Genomic DNA, 14,541 nt, shown 5'->3' on the forward strand with positions numbered 1-14,541 from the left:
CATGTGGTTTTACTGTTTTCCCCCCCATTCATTTAAGACAAATGATGTATGACATATATAAAGATCTGCTCAAAGGTTTTTTTGCTGAATGTGCAGTCAAAGTGTGTCACCTTACAGATCACCAAGCTCAATCAATAAAATGTAAAGAACAATCAAATAAACATAATATACACAATATTTTTATTTTAAGTGTAGGTTAGGAAAAATCTGGTGCCAAAAAGATTAACTTTCACCCTGTGAAGTCAGTGCTTTAAGCAAAGTGTAGGAGGAGTTTTTGTATCCAAAGGCAGATATTACAGTAATCTGTGACTCAGCTGTCTTTTCCACTGTCTGCCGGTTGAGCTGCAGCTGTGAGCCCTCCTCCATCATGTCTGAGCTCATTCAACAGATGCTTTAATGGAGCAAAAACCCACGATGGCAAACCACCAGAGTCTGAGCACATTCTCTGACCACTCCCAGTAACAGTGAAGGATATCCTTTTTCATGTTAGCTAATCCAAATACCAGTCCAACTGGCCCATTTGTGTGTTCACCGAGGAAGTTAAAGGGCGTGGTGCTTCTGTGCGAGCTAACAGGGTAGGCTGGTTGTCAGTGAACAAGTCCCCAAAGACCACATTGTCTACTGCTCATGACCTATAGAGATGGGAGGGTAAGACAGTAATGCGAGCTGCTTTTGTGCCCTTTCTGTTCACATTGTGTTACTTTGCTTGTAAGAACTCAACAGGCTGCTGGGTATTAATTTATCAAAGTTATATTTCTGTGATTCCCCTCCCAAAACATGCACACACCTCACCTGAACTGTGTACCATAGTGCACAGAGCCTGCAATTAAGCCAATTAGTCGACAGCTGTCTTGGTTATTAGAGCCTTGTAGTGTGAAGATTTACTTTCATTGTTACTGTTGGACTATAGGCACGGCTGTGCTTGGGGGATAACATGAATTTGAATGGGCTGTAAATACTCGATTTATGCCAAAAAATGAGGCAACTATCATTCTGTTTACATAAAACAACTGCATTCACTCACTCAATATGGACACTATAAGGTCTGTTCAAACTATAGATTGAGGTCTCAGAAAGACCATGTGAGCTGAGGGTTTTTTTCCACCGTCAGTAAAAACTGAACAGATTTTTTGACCCATCTCTGCTTTTCACTAAAACATTTTCAAATTCAGAGGTTTTTGATGAATATTTTGAAAGGATTATTCTGTTTTACGGCTGCATTTTTCCCTGAGTTTTCAGCTTGGACGATGATAACAAAGTCACAGGATTTCTAATGCTCAGCATTTCAACATAACAAGTGGACAAGCAAAAACATTTAACGTTTTCAACACACAACCCATCATTTCTTTCAGGCTTTAATATTTATTCATGAGCTTGTAACAGAACATAAAACAACAAAAGTGCCCCATCATGTCCATGCTGATGTAGATGTCGTCCTTTTCAAAGGCAATTTGAGTTTTCTGGTTTATCACAGTGAGTCTGCAGCAGTGCTTGTTCTTCTTTAGTGCTAATAAAAGTCTCTTCTCCTGTGTTTCATCACTTCTTCTGGAAAAAACCCATAATAGAAGCTTGTTTTCCTCCTTTATTTGCATTAGCAGAAGTTTTCTTCTGACTTTTCTTCTCCTCTTGTTTGTTACTTGTTGGTAGTTTTGCAGGTGCAGAATCTTTCAGAGCTGGCTTAGTCGGCTTAAAATCATCTTCTGTTTCAGAGTACGACTCACTCTCGTAGCCTTTCTCCGTCACTGTGGGAGAAAATGGAAAAAAAAGAGTGATTTAGATTGAACTTGTGTGAAAATGTTCTTCTGTGACTTTGTATTACACTACATGATACGAATGTATTTTAAAAAAAAGATATCACACTTTTTTCATATTACAATAAAACAATACTGAGCTAAAACCTTGGATGAAAACCAAAATTAATTGGGGCAAAGTTTCACATTGGGAGATAAACCTACTGGGATAATATCTGAATAAGACTGCGGGCTGCTCTGGACAGCTTGTTTAAGAAGTCACTCAAAAATTTAGCGAGACCAACATGAGATACGTTTGGACTTTGACATTACTAATTAGTGAATATCCTCTAAAGGGATTTTATTTCAAAGAGAGAAACACAACTTTGTTGGATGGCAGCAGTGAAGGAAGCTTCTAGAATGTTGAGTTCTTAAACACTGGGGGGAGGGGGGTAAAAACAAACCAAAAAGTGAATTAATTTAGGTACCTACAAAGTCATCATCTCTGAATCAAGCCATGTTTGTTACTGTTGCTGGAGCATGTTTTCAGTCATGTGTCATCTTCACTCACCCATACATCCGTCTTCGTCAACAAACGTGCGAGCTTTCAGGACTCGTCTCCTCTTCCTCGTCTTTGTCTCAGAGCTGCTCGGCTGTATTACATACACATAAAAACATCAATTAATCATTCAGTCATACACCAAATGTCTCATCAAAGACTAATATAGGAATAAAAGAGTAACAGATAAATGAAGTATCAAATGAACGGTCGCTTACATGAGCATGTACAACAGGCTCTGCTTCTTTCTTGGGACTCGGGGATCGTTCTCTTGTTTTCATCTGCTGTGGAGAATCTGGAATAACTGAAGACAGAAACAATTATGAGTCAACTGTAAGTTTGAAAAGGCTGAGAAATTTCCTCTTTCCAACATCCTCCTTTTTAGTGCCCTGAGTTTTGTAGTTCAGTTATATAAACCAATTGCTATGAGGCTCCCAAAATGTAGCCTCATTTTCCATTTTATTTAAAGAAAAACATAAAAAGAAACAAGAAAAACCACTGTTAACTTTAAAAGTGTAAAGTTGAAGTGAAAGGAAGAAGCTCACCATCTTCATCGCTGCTGTCTGGTTCTGGTTTCTTAATCCTCCGCCTCTTCTTCTTATCCATTTTCTCTTCTTCACTGTCAGATTCCTCAATTCGCTTTGTTTTACTTCAACAAGAAAAAGATACTTATTTTATTATTCAGTGACATGGTTTTGCTGGAGCTTTTATACAAAATCTGAACACTTCTGCAGCCTCTAAGAGCTCATGTCTTACCAAAGAGATGCAGGATATGGAAAGTCAAATTTAATAGGTAAAAAATGTGTTCGTTCACTTAAAATATACTAAAGTTAACCCAATGTCAGTTATCTTAGATTGTTCACCTCCTGGAGTCTTTCTTAGAGGCTTTGGGCGGCTCCACTGCAGCAGCCTCCTGTTTCTCCTCAATGTGTGGAGTCTGACGTTTCTGCTGTGCAGTGGATGATGATTGGGCTGCTTCCTGCTCCTTCACAGGTTTGTCCTGTTTCTCTAAAGAAGAGAGGAAATGGGAAAAGTGAAGTTTGGACCACTTGCAGGAAGTCTGTGATTACAATAACATAAAAAATATTTTTCTGGTGTGGCTAAAATATAAACAAACCAATTTTTTTTTTTTAGATCTGAGCAAACATATCTTATCAATGGGAAAGGGCAAATCCCCACTAATATCACTCACTTGTTTGAGTGCCAAAGAAGTTCATCATAGGGTTTGCTTTGGCAGCTGGTTTGCTTTTGGGAGCATCAACCTAAAAATCAAACAGTGAGAAAAATATGTACTAGAATTACTCTATTTCTTCAGGTGTTTGTTCATTTGTGGGAACAAAATAAACAACAAACATACCACAGGTGAATCTTCCTTCTCCTCTGACTTTATTTCTTTTCCTACGTCTTGGTTCTTTGGAGCTGGTTTACTGGCAAACATTCCCATGATGCCTTTCTGTGGTGGTTTTGAAGCCCCGTTAACAGCAGTTCCATTAATGCTGCTTTTTTTGTGTTCAGGCTCGGATGTTGGGGCTCGCTGGATCTCTCTCACCTGCTGCAGCTCCAGAGACGACATGGGCACTGCAGTGGCACAGCGGATTGCGCTGAATCTGAAAAATACAAAAGAACATCCTGGTTCAGATTCAGTAATATTGACTGAATGCTGGGTGGCAATTTCTAAGGAGTGACTGTGGAAAAAGATTTGCTGCACATACTTGCTGCAGTTCTTCAGATTGTCTTTGACAGCATCATAGTCAACGCTGTAGAGCGGACCACTATCTTTTAATAAAGCCTTCTGCACACTGTAGAGATGAACACTGACGATCAAACTCATCTTGGCCTTGAAATCTGCAAATACAAACACCTTTTTGTTGTTTTTGCCTCATCTATTGCAAATGTCACTAAAACAACTTTATAGAAAAAAGATCAACAGATCCACTTCACAGATGATCTACATTTACGCACCTTCCAGCTGTTCCTCTCTGACAACAGACACCATGTGACTCTGAAAGAAAGCAACACAAAAAATAAACCAGTGAACTCAAGAGGACGAGATTTTGTGTACAGATATTAGCAGACTGCTAAAGTTTCCTCACCTTTTGGCCATTGCCCTCATACTTCCCTGACACAAGGTACGTTGCATGAAGCTGGGCTGAACTTTCCTTCCGTTTGTGATCCAAATAATGGTAGAGCATTCTGAAAATGAGACGTACAGATCAATGCTTTTATTCTATATGTGTTATGCTTTTTTTTTTTTTAATCTATATTTGTCTATGGTGATTGATTGCTGCATTAGCTTATGTACACATCCATGCTCAGCACTTAAAGTGTTTTTTTTAACTAATAACTTGGTCATAGGCATTATTTTGGCTTCCCCTATTACACCTTCATAGAGTTGACACTAATCCCCTGAGATGAAGAAACAGTTTTGTAGGATTACATCATCATACATTGACTTTGTCTACAGCCAATTCACGGACATGCCCAGACATGACAGCTAATGAGAGAGATAAATGTGTCTTTTTCTTATTTCTGCATAGTTTGATGAAAAATACTTGAGCATGTGGATTCACTCACTGTTTGGCTGTGTTGACATGGACTCCCAGTGTGAGGCTCAGCCATTTGTAGGTCACCTGTTAACAGAAAACACGACATAACAAAGTGATGCTAACATCTTAACAGAAGAAAGAGATTTAGCAAAAGTTTGCATCGACCCCAAATTAAACAAAAGTAAGATTAATACTGTATGGTTAGGATCAACGTTTAAGTTGGCTGCATTGAGGTGACATGTGTCATTGGCGGTTAAACTCGCGAACAATAACTGACACCACTAAACTGAGATGGTTTGTGAGCCGAATTAACCAGAAACTTAAACCAAATTCTGACACTTGTAAACGAGGGGATGTTACAAGTATTCAGCAACCTGAAACACAGAAAAGGGAAAACACGCACATTTTTGAATGCAGTTCAACAGCTAATTCCTGTACTGACATTTTCACATTAAACACCGTTTTAAATTAAAGACAAACTGATTCTACGCAGTGAACTCACTATTTTGTTTTGGTCGTTGACAAATTCGTCGATGTTATCCAAATATAACTCGTCCATTTTTGTATATTATACCGTTTGATTTGATTTTTATTTCGAAGACCTGAGGCGCTCACTCAACTGCGCGGGAAGGCAGTTTATTTACTTACTGTCTAACGTCACGTGTGCCTGTTCTTCTTCTGTGGTGGTATGAACGTATGACTCGCTGGTTGCTGCCGTCTGCAGGCAAACACTCGTCACTGTCATTGTCAAGCAGTAATGTTTGAAGAAAAAAACAAAGCCATACCAAGTACGCCAGAAGTACAGTTGTATAGTTAAGAAACTAAACATTCATTTTCATGTAATAAAAAGTTAAAATCAAATAGTTTGCCAAAAAATAAAAAATAAAAAATAAAAAATAGAGATTTGCTCTAGCTTTATTGCTTATTCTCAGTGGAAACAAATACAAACACATAAAGCAAATTTCCACCAGGAAAGGTAAATGTTCACTGGACTTTTTATCATTCAACTGTATAGAGTATTTCGTGTGACTCTAAAAGAAAACTGAAATAAAAGAAAGATAAAATTGTAATTTTAAATCTTAACATTTAAAGTAAAATATTCAAGATTGAGAGTGCAGAAGTGAAGCTGTAACTCCATCTTCTTAATCTAGGCCAGCAAATGTTTTTCTCCATCTTTATTTTGTCAACCTGTAAAATTAGTTGCATTTCATGGCAAGAAATTTTCAATTAGATTAGTTGTTATGAATGCTTTGTAAGAAAATCCAGGCACAGCACAACACTTTTTGTCAGCAGTAACTACGTGTTAACTGGCTGTTTTTTCCTCACTGATGTGAAAACATCTCTAACATGCGTTTGTTGAGCCCTTATATAACTGAAGTTGTAAGCACATTGTAGACACTTTGGATATGTATGCTTTCTCACCTCTGTCAACACATTCCTAGACCTCATCTTATGTTATGTCTCAGTGAAGCTTCAAAACTCTACTTATATCAAGTGTGTTGGAATTTATCTGGAATATTTTTTGCATTTTTTAAAATCAGAATTTGTTTGCTAGTGATTTAGAGTTGTAGATTAAAGAATTAGTGATTATAATAAATATCAAAAGCGTATGGATTTTTGAAAAAGCAACATCCATCTATAAAGGCGTCATTTGAGAAAGAGGTTAGTACAGACAATGGAGAAAAATGTGAATAACATGTAGATTGAAACAGTTAACTTTTAACGAATTACTTTTTTTGTTAAATGTGTCATTAGATAAAGCTGATGGATGCCAGTTGGAGAGAAATTTTTGTCTATAGTTTTGGTGCCAACAGTTTTTGCCTTATTTTGTTTTGTTCATACCAAGGTAGTTCACTTCTGGGAAAAATAAAAAGTACGTTTGAGAGCAGTTTCAGTCAAAAATTGCAAATCTTGTTGGTGATTGTGATGTTTGCTTTCACGGGTCATTAAAAGGAATCATTTTCAATTTCATTTTCTCTGCAAACTGTAAACAACTCCTCACAAGCGCTGAATTCCTCACTACTCCAAGAGGAGCAGTTTATCTAATATATGAAAAACAAAAAAGGAAATGAGGTGCAGTGATGTGATGAAATCTACAAGCAGCAACACAGCCAAAAAGGTAATTCAGCAAAAGTATCATCTCTGATAAGATAAGTAGACAATTGAGGGATTTTGAGGTGACCAATTTGGTTTCAAAAAAGACCGGTCCTCTAAAGTGCTTTTCTAACTTTTTTTCTTCTGAAAGCAGATTACATTTAGTTTTGTTGCAGTAAAATTAGTTTTGGAGCCAGTTTCATATCACAAAAAGTCTAAATGAACAAGATGGAGTGTCAACTAACTGTGAACTCTGAAATTTGACATCTGGGTTGGGCTGATTCCAACTAATGGTTACACGCGTTCCAAATCCTCGACTGCCTCTGTTTGAAAGAAATATTCTGAGGATATTAACCCATTATCATAAAACTGTGATTGGATGAGAACCACTGCTTTTAATTTGTTCTAAATGGAGAAACCAACTGGCCAGAAAATGGAAATGAGTGGTGCCATGGCAGTGGAGAGCAGCAAGTTCAATAGAGAAAAATTGCAGGCTGCAGGGGCGAGATCAGTTATTAGTGCGTCACGACACAGCCGATATAGATTTGAATTTTAATGAGCGGCTGTGACAGAGAGATTCAGGATGGACAATGCTGATATATGAAACCTTCGGTGACCTCATCATCAACTGTGAGTTTCCAAACAAATCACCAGCCAACACGAGGCCAACTTCCTCACAGCTTCAGCGCGCAGCATCATTTGTCTGCATCAAGTGAAGCTCATCATTATGACTGAAAATGAGTCTGCTGAAGCGGGGTCGTACATCACCGGGTTGACTTTCTCTGTGGTTTGGAAACATGAATAAGAAGATTTGTTGGTGTGTGGACTGGCAAAATCTGGAAGATACAAATCAATGTTACATTTAACATTTTAGAATACATGTTTGTCTGTCAAAAAAGAGCCTTAATAGTTATATTAAAACCTTGGACTATGTATCAAAGATGGATGTGCCCTTCATGATGTGCTTCGATGATCTTCTGTTGCACAAATCAAAGACTGTTAGCCTGCTGAAACAGAAAAATCTCATATCTGGCTACAGCTTAACAACTAACCAATCATGCATAAAGGTCAGGAGGTCAGGAGCATTGTGATTGCGTTGAAAATAATAATGATAGAGGGTCTCCAGGGGTCCATTAATGCTACCTGTTATTACTGTAAAAATATAGCAGTTGTTTTTGCTCTCCATGCAGGAGGTCCAGGTTTGATGCCAGGGAAAATGTAATAACCTTTCCGACCTCAATCATATCAGAGAATAATAATAGCAGCTGCCCTTTCAACCACTACATGGCATTGATCGCTCAGCGGGGAAGCTCACACCTTCCAGCCGGGGGTCTTCATGCCATTTCTGGCCAAAGCAATAATGCAGCCAGTGTTAAATTAAAGCAGAATGAAAAGGTCGGTGCTTAGCATTGATGGCTCAGTGGTGCATTTCACACCAGGCCCATCACTACGGCCCTCAATACACGCAGAAAAAGAAAAAAGAAGCTCTTAGACATAAATAAATGACACCATCAGCACAGTGAAGGTTTGAACACAGGAAAGTAATCACACCAGGCGTTAAAAGTAAACCGTCTGATTATTACAGACGATAAAACAAATGTGTGTTCACTAATGTTGGTAAATGACAACTTCAGTTTTTCCAAACATGCTCACAGGATACACAACAACACTGTATTTATTCACATCTGTTCAGGTGTAGGGGTTCAGTGGAGGAGGATCTGACACTGAATCTGAGCCAAAAGCTTTGAACAACCTCATTAATGTTGTTTGTTCAGTCCAGTCTGTGTCACATGCTGTGCAAATAATGATTAATTCAGGTGTGTCCTCACTTTTTCCGCACTCAGATGATCTAATGTAATATTTAGACTGTAGAGTCTCTGAACGTTTAGCCCAGGGAGCAGCTGATCAGTCCGCATGACAACGACTAATAGAAATGTCAAACAGAGGGGCAGCGATGAGCAGCAGAGGAGAAGAGAAAATATCCCCCCGTGATGTTGACGAGAATCAAACAAAAGACGAATCCTCACATGGATCAGAGCTGGTTGAGATGAAAGGAATCAAATATGACTGAAAGTAGATTTGAAACCCCTATGAGGAACTCGTTGTTTACATATTTTTCAACCTGTAACCTTACATTTAAGAGAAAATGAGTCATTAAAAAAATCATCCTTGGTAAGTGCCAACAGATAAATGAGCTTTTCACACCCCAAACTTTTTTTCTCTACCAAGCTGAAAACATAATTATTTCTGCTGTAAAGACAAGCTTTTTTGAATGGGTGTGTATGTGGCCTGTGATGTCTCTGGAGCCAGCTTCAAGTGGTCACTCAGGGAACTGCAGCTACTCAGTTCTGTAGTGGTTTCATGTTTCACGGATGTTGACTGCTGCTTCATTTCACTCATATTTCACCTGATGTGATGAAGGAAGTGGGCTTTAGTATCCGCAATCAGTCACCAGGGGGTGCTCTAATGCATGTGGCTTCACCGATGAACGTGCCCATTGTTTTGTATCACTATTGCAAGTTGGTCTGTCAGTATCTGACCAGGAAAATACCTTAACATTAAAGACAAAACCTCTGTTATATTTTTCATATCACACATCCAAAGTGTGTGTATGAATCTGATTAAAAGTTCTCAAACAGGCTCTCAGTCAGAGTCAGTTTTGTTAAAGAGCTTTTGTGTGTTTTTAAGTAAGTTTAGAGTAAACAGGAGTCCATCAAGATATCTGATTTGCTGTAAACTGATTCACTGAACTTCCACTGAACCCCAAACCTCTGCTGTCAAACCACAGAGGAACCTGAGCGCCTCTCTGGCCCCTCCGGTTAGCTCCACAGCCTCTCAAGTTTGACCTAATGGGGGGAAAAATGATCCTTAACTGTAACCACAGCCCTGCAGATAGAGAAGATACCGCTTTATATTTGTGCTTGTGAGAGACCCCTTGATCATGAATGCCTCTAGAGAAATATGGTGTTGAGTAATATTTATCAAAATAATAATAATAATTTAATATTTTAGTTTTTTATTCATTATTTCTGCTTTTAATTTGGTGGTGTTTCTGTTGTTCTGTCCATCCTGATCCATGTTACCACCGTTTATTTCTCATGGCGTTGAAGCAGAGAGAAAGAGTCGGCATGGCAGCCTCCTGAAAGCAACATCTAATAGTTTCACTGACAGTGATCTCTGCTGTGCTCTCCAGAGATGGCAACACGATCCATCATTCTCACACACACACACATACACACACACACACACACACACACACACACACACACACACACACACAAATATTGATTCTCAGTCGGTGTAATGTTAGACGTCTGTGTATTTGTGTTCTTTAGTTCTTTATTATGATGATCTTTAGTTTGTTTTTATGCTCAGATATCTCTGTCTTACAGCTGACAAGAGGAATAAAATTAAGATCACATTAAAGCAAACATAATCAAATCAGTGAATCTGTTTATTGAAGTTTTTAGTTTGGGCTGACTGTTTGGACAACACAACATCTGCACATGAGATGTGGGACCCCACCACCTGCACAAACTGGCGCCTGCTCACAGAAATGAATCTTATGTGATCTGTGATGTGTGGTCAGGGTCAGACCTTGATAACTGATTCCTGCATCAGTGATATCACGGTGTTGGGAGGCTAACATTATGCACCTATCCATCAAAGATCTCCTGTAGGAGTAATGTATAAATAGATTTGACATGTGCTGCTTGCTGGCTACTATTAAAATAACCAATAAGTAATAAATCCTCCAAAGCCTCCTCACTCTGGCATCTCTCTGTATGTGTATGTCAGTAAGTTCCTGTTGGAGCATGAGTGTATGTGGATATGTGTGAATGTGTGTGCAGCATGGCCAATAACTTGGTGAATATATATATATATATATATATATATATATATATATATATATATATATATATATATATATATATATATATATATATATATATATATATATATATATATATATTTGTATATATACATACATATCTTATCTTCTTTTCCACCACCATCTTCGCCTTCCTCTGCTCCTTTCTTAACTTTTTGTCACCTTTTTGCTATTCCCATTTATCATCCATTTTACCCCCTCTTCTTTATCACCGTTATCATCAACTTCTTCTCTGTTACCTTTTACTTTATCTAGAGGTGCTTTTCAACCACATGACCTCTCTATGGGTGTGTCTTTGCCCCTCCCACCAGGGATCCATGGGAGAGACGCAAGGAAATGAAGAGAGGAGAGAGGAATGGAGGAGATCTGTTTTTAGAGCAATGTTTCAGTGATGATGGCATCAGCTGATCACCTCTGGATCATCTGTCAGTCAGCTCTAACAGCTGTTTGTGTGTCTGCACCATAGACTGTATATAGAGTGGACAGCGTGGCTCCGCCATTTATCATTGTATGGATTTGAAGCCAAAATTCCCCCATCACAGGCGCCACCATTGTAGCAGTTTGCAGCCAGAGCCTGTGCAGTAGAGACCATGAGGGATTCTGGGAGAATCTGAGTGGAGCTGGGTGGAGCTATTCACTTCCTGACTCTACCTCCTGACATATTTTACAGTCCCCCCAAGAAATACACGTGAACAGCAGCTGTCAATCATTGCTAAACGTTATGTAGAACCTCGTTTCTAACCTCGTATAACTATTTAAAATGAAACTTTTCAGAAAAAAGAGGACCTGAATACAAAACAGCCAAAGGATATCTTCAAATCACCACAACAATCAGATATGAGGAACATTTCTACGAGGTGTATTAATTTTTTAAAGTTTGACCACAGCCCATCTGGAATGGCTGGAAAGCCAAATTTTTAAGCCTATACTGCAGCCAGTCACCAGCCGTTTTTGTGGAGACATCACTTTGGGCCGATAGTGAACTCTGAAACTTATTAATATAACCTAGTTAATTGTGTTTTGGGAAGACATTATTTATTGGTTTTCAGTTTTCAGTATTAATCCTCTGTTATATTGATTTGATGACGGTTGTGTTCAGTATTTTCTGCTTTAAACTCACAACAAACACTTTATTACTAGCTCTATGATCTGTTTCTGAACTATCCTCAGTGCCGGTCCTCAGCTCGTCTTTTCTCTCTTTAACTCCGTTGTGTTTGTGAAGTTTCATGCAGAGAAGTCTGAGCAGTTGCAGCGTCCAATCAGAGAGTGATATTCCATAAGGGGGCGTGTTTGTTAGTGAAAAGACTTCTGCAAATCCAGCTTCCGTGTTTCCTCGATCATTGCTCCTCCGATCAGTCTCCTCCATCCTCTCTCCTCTGAGCACAATTATCGCTTTGGGACAGTCTTCAAAATGGCGACCAAGAAAGTACTTCCGGTGCCGCAGAGGAGAGAGGCTGAATGGCTTTTGTCACTGTCATACTGCCCTCTACTGGAGTGGTGGGTTGTCACAACTACCTTTATTTTTTTTTCCGATGTTGTTGACCTGCTTTACATAATTTACCTGGGTCTTCAAACTGTGCTGCAAACAAACACAGAAACCACGCAGTTCCTTGGAATGTTTTTTTTTTTTGTCTTTCAGTCAGCCTTATTTTCCTCTTCATCCACATTGCACCCAACCTTCTACCTTTTATTTAATCTCTTGTTTTTTTTATTACTTACTTCTCTTCTTTTTTGAACTTCTTTTTTGTACTTCTGTTTTGTCATCTTATCTTTCATTGCCATCTTCTTCTTGTTCTTCATCGCCTTTATCTTTTGTCCTCGATGTCTTAGCTTTTTATCCCTTGATCATCCTCTTTTGTCTTCACAATCGTATTCCTCATCTTCACCTTTTCAACTTCACATTCTTTTCTGTTCTCTTCTTATCTTCTTTTGTGTTTTGCTTCCTTTTCCCCCTCACTTCTTTCCCTGCTGTATCTTATCTTTGTCACCTCCGTCTTCTTCTACTCCATCAAACCACCAAACGATGAACGATCTGAGTGAAAAATTCCTGCCTGAATCCAAATCTGCTGATTTCCTGAGCCGTAAAATGCTCACAGCTGCCACCGCAGCATTCAGTGAAGCAGACATATGTGAAATGACACGCAGAGATCTAACAGATTGATGCAGGAACACAACAAACATACAGTGGTATGATGAGCAGCTTCCTGTACAGATGTCTGCTGGAGAAGTTCAGGTTCTGTTTGTCATGTTAGGATTGACACGCATCTGATGGATCATCTGAAAACTTGCCTGAGGAAAGTTGTTATGATGAGATCTGAATTTCAGTTGTCATCTCTGCAGGTGGGGTGATGGTGTCACTGTGGGAGCTGAGATATTTATCTTTAAAGTAGTTTTTGATTCATACCTTCATCATGCGACCGTAGAGAGCAAATAAGAGACGTACACAGTTCATTAGTTTAGGAATTGAGATCACACTTTCAGTGAATATGCCTGATTAACAATCTAAACTATTTTTATACAGACAATTACTTTTAAAGACATTGCTTCAAATGAAAGTATCTGTGTGCGCAGGGAGTTAAAAGTGGAGGCAGAAATCTTATAGACGGAGCCTGGCTTCATAAAGTGAACTCGATAAACTTCTAACTTTGGAGCAAACCCTTTTAACTTCAGTGAAAACCAAATAAATGAACACATCAAAGTGTAAACTTTTGTAGGAAAGCAGGAGAAAGGCTCATAAAGCAAAAACAGAATAATGAGAGGCTTTATGAGACTCTTTTCTGAAGTTTCGGTGTCTAATGGTCTCTGTGTGAGAACAACAAAGCCAACATGTGAGAGAGTTTGGAAACAAGCTTGATAGAAGAATAAGTTTTGATGGATTGGATTGACTTAATGACTGAACTGAGGAAGTCTGAGAAAAAGGAATCCACATCTTTGGAAAGTACCAGGTCAGATTTCTGTTTAGTCTAAACAGATCAAGTGCAGTTCCTCTCTAAACAAGGGTTTCACTTTCAAGTATTGTTGTTTTTTAACTAACAAGCTACCTGCTCTGAACTGTGGGTGTGATGTGATCAGTCCAGGAGAAGAAAACGGCATGTTTTGTGTTTGTTTTTACAAGGTAGTTTCTATAAAGGTCAACAGGTAAAAACAGCAATCTGTTCATCAACACCAAGCAGCGGATCCAGTTTTCAGTCAGCCATTAATGTTGATGTGTGATGTACACCATACTGCTTTTCCAAAACCCTGTATGACTCCTTGCCAGTCCTGTTAGCTCATCTGTCCTATTCAACATTTATCTCACATCGCCTGTAATGAGGAAAGGAAGAGACAGCGTATATCTGCCCTCCTAAAGTGTATGTCGTTTTGCACCACCTCTCTTCCCTATTAATTGTTGCCTCCTCTGCATCTTCTGTGCATCTTCAATCTCCAGAGTTTTGAACAAATCTGCAAAAAACTGAAATATTATGAAGTCTTTTTGTCTTATTTTCAGTAGAAAATGTCTTTTTAGACATACTATGAGCCTGGCCAGTCCAGAAAAATGTCTTGTTTCAAGTTGTTCAAAGACAAAAATGAGGTCTGGATTGTTGTTAACAAGGTAAAAAACATCTGCAAATGGAGAAAAATTACTTGTATTAAGACATTATTCTAGTTTTAAACAAATTTTCTAGCAACTTTTTCTCATGAATTCCATTTGCTGTTTTTTTTTTACTTTGTTACAAGCAG

The 14,541-nt window shown here is 38.6% G+C and overlaps 1 protein-coding gene across 1 annotated transcript; it reads right to left on the reverse strand.

Annotated features, from left to right (window-relative positions):
• Positions 1-1,332: 1,332 nt before the first annotated feature.
• Positions 1,333-5,524, reverse strand: pold3 (polymerase (DNA-directed), delta 3, accessory subunit). Its single transcript, XM_074688786.1, has 12 exons — positions 5,338-5,524; positions 4,864-4,919; positions 4,383-4,482; positions 4,252-4,291; positions 4,002-4,134; positions 3,647-3,896; positions 3,482-3,551; positions 3,153-3,297; positions 2,835-2,938; positions 2,508-2,593; positions 2,302-2,383; positions 1,333-1,742 (listed from the first exon to the last, which is right to left on the reverse strand). Exons 1-12 carry the CDS (start codon positions 5,392-5,394, stop codon positions 1,537-1,539), a joined length of 1,329 nt encoding a protein of 442 aa, XP_074544887.1. The 5' UTR covers positions 5,395-5,524; the 3' UTR covers positions 1,333-1,536.
• Positions 5,525-14,541: the final 9,017 nt, after the last annotated feature.

The sequence above is a fragment of the Halichoeres trimaculatus genome, unplaced genomic scaffold (genome assembly GCF_033239565.1).
Source record: "Halichoeres trimaculatus isolate MK-OKI-2021-1 unplaced genomic scaffold, fHalTri1.1 fHalTri1_scaffold_15, whole genome shotgun sequence".
NCBI lineage: Eukaryota > Metazoa > Chordata > Actinopteri > Labriformes > Labridae > Halichoeres > Halichoeres trimaculatus.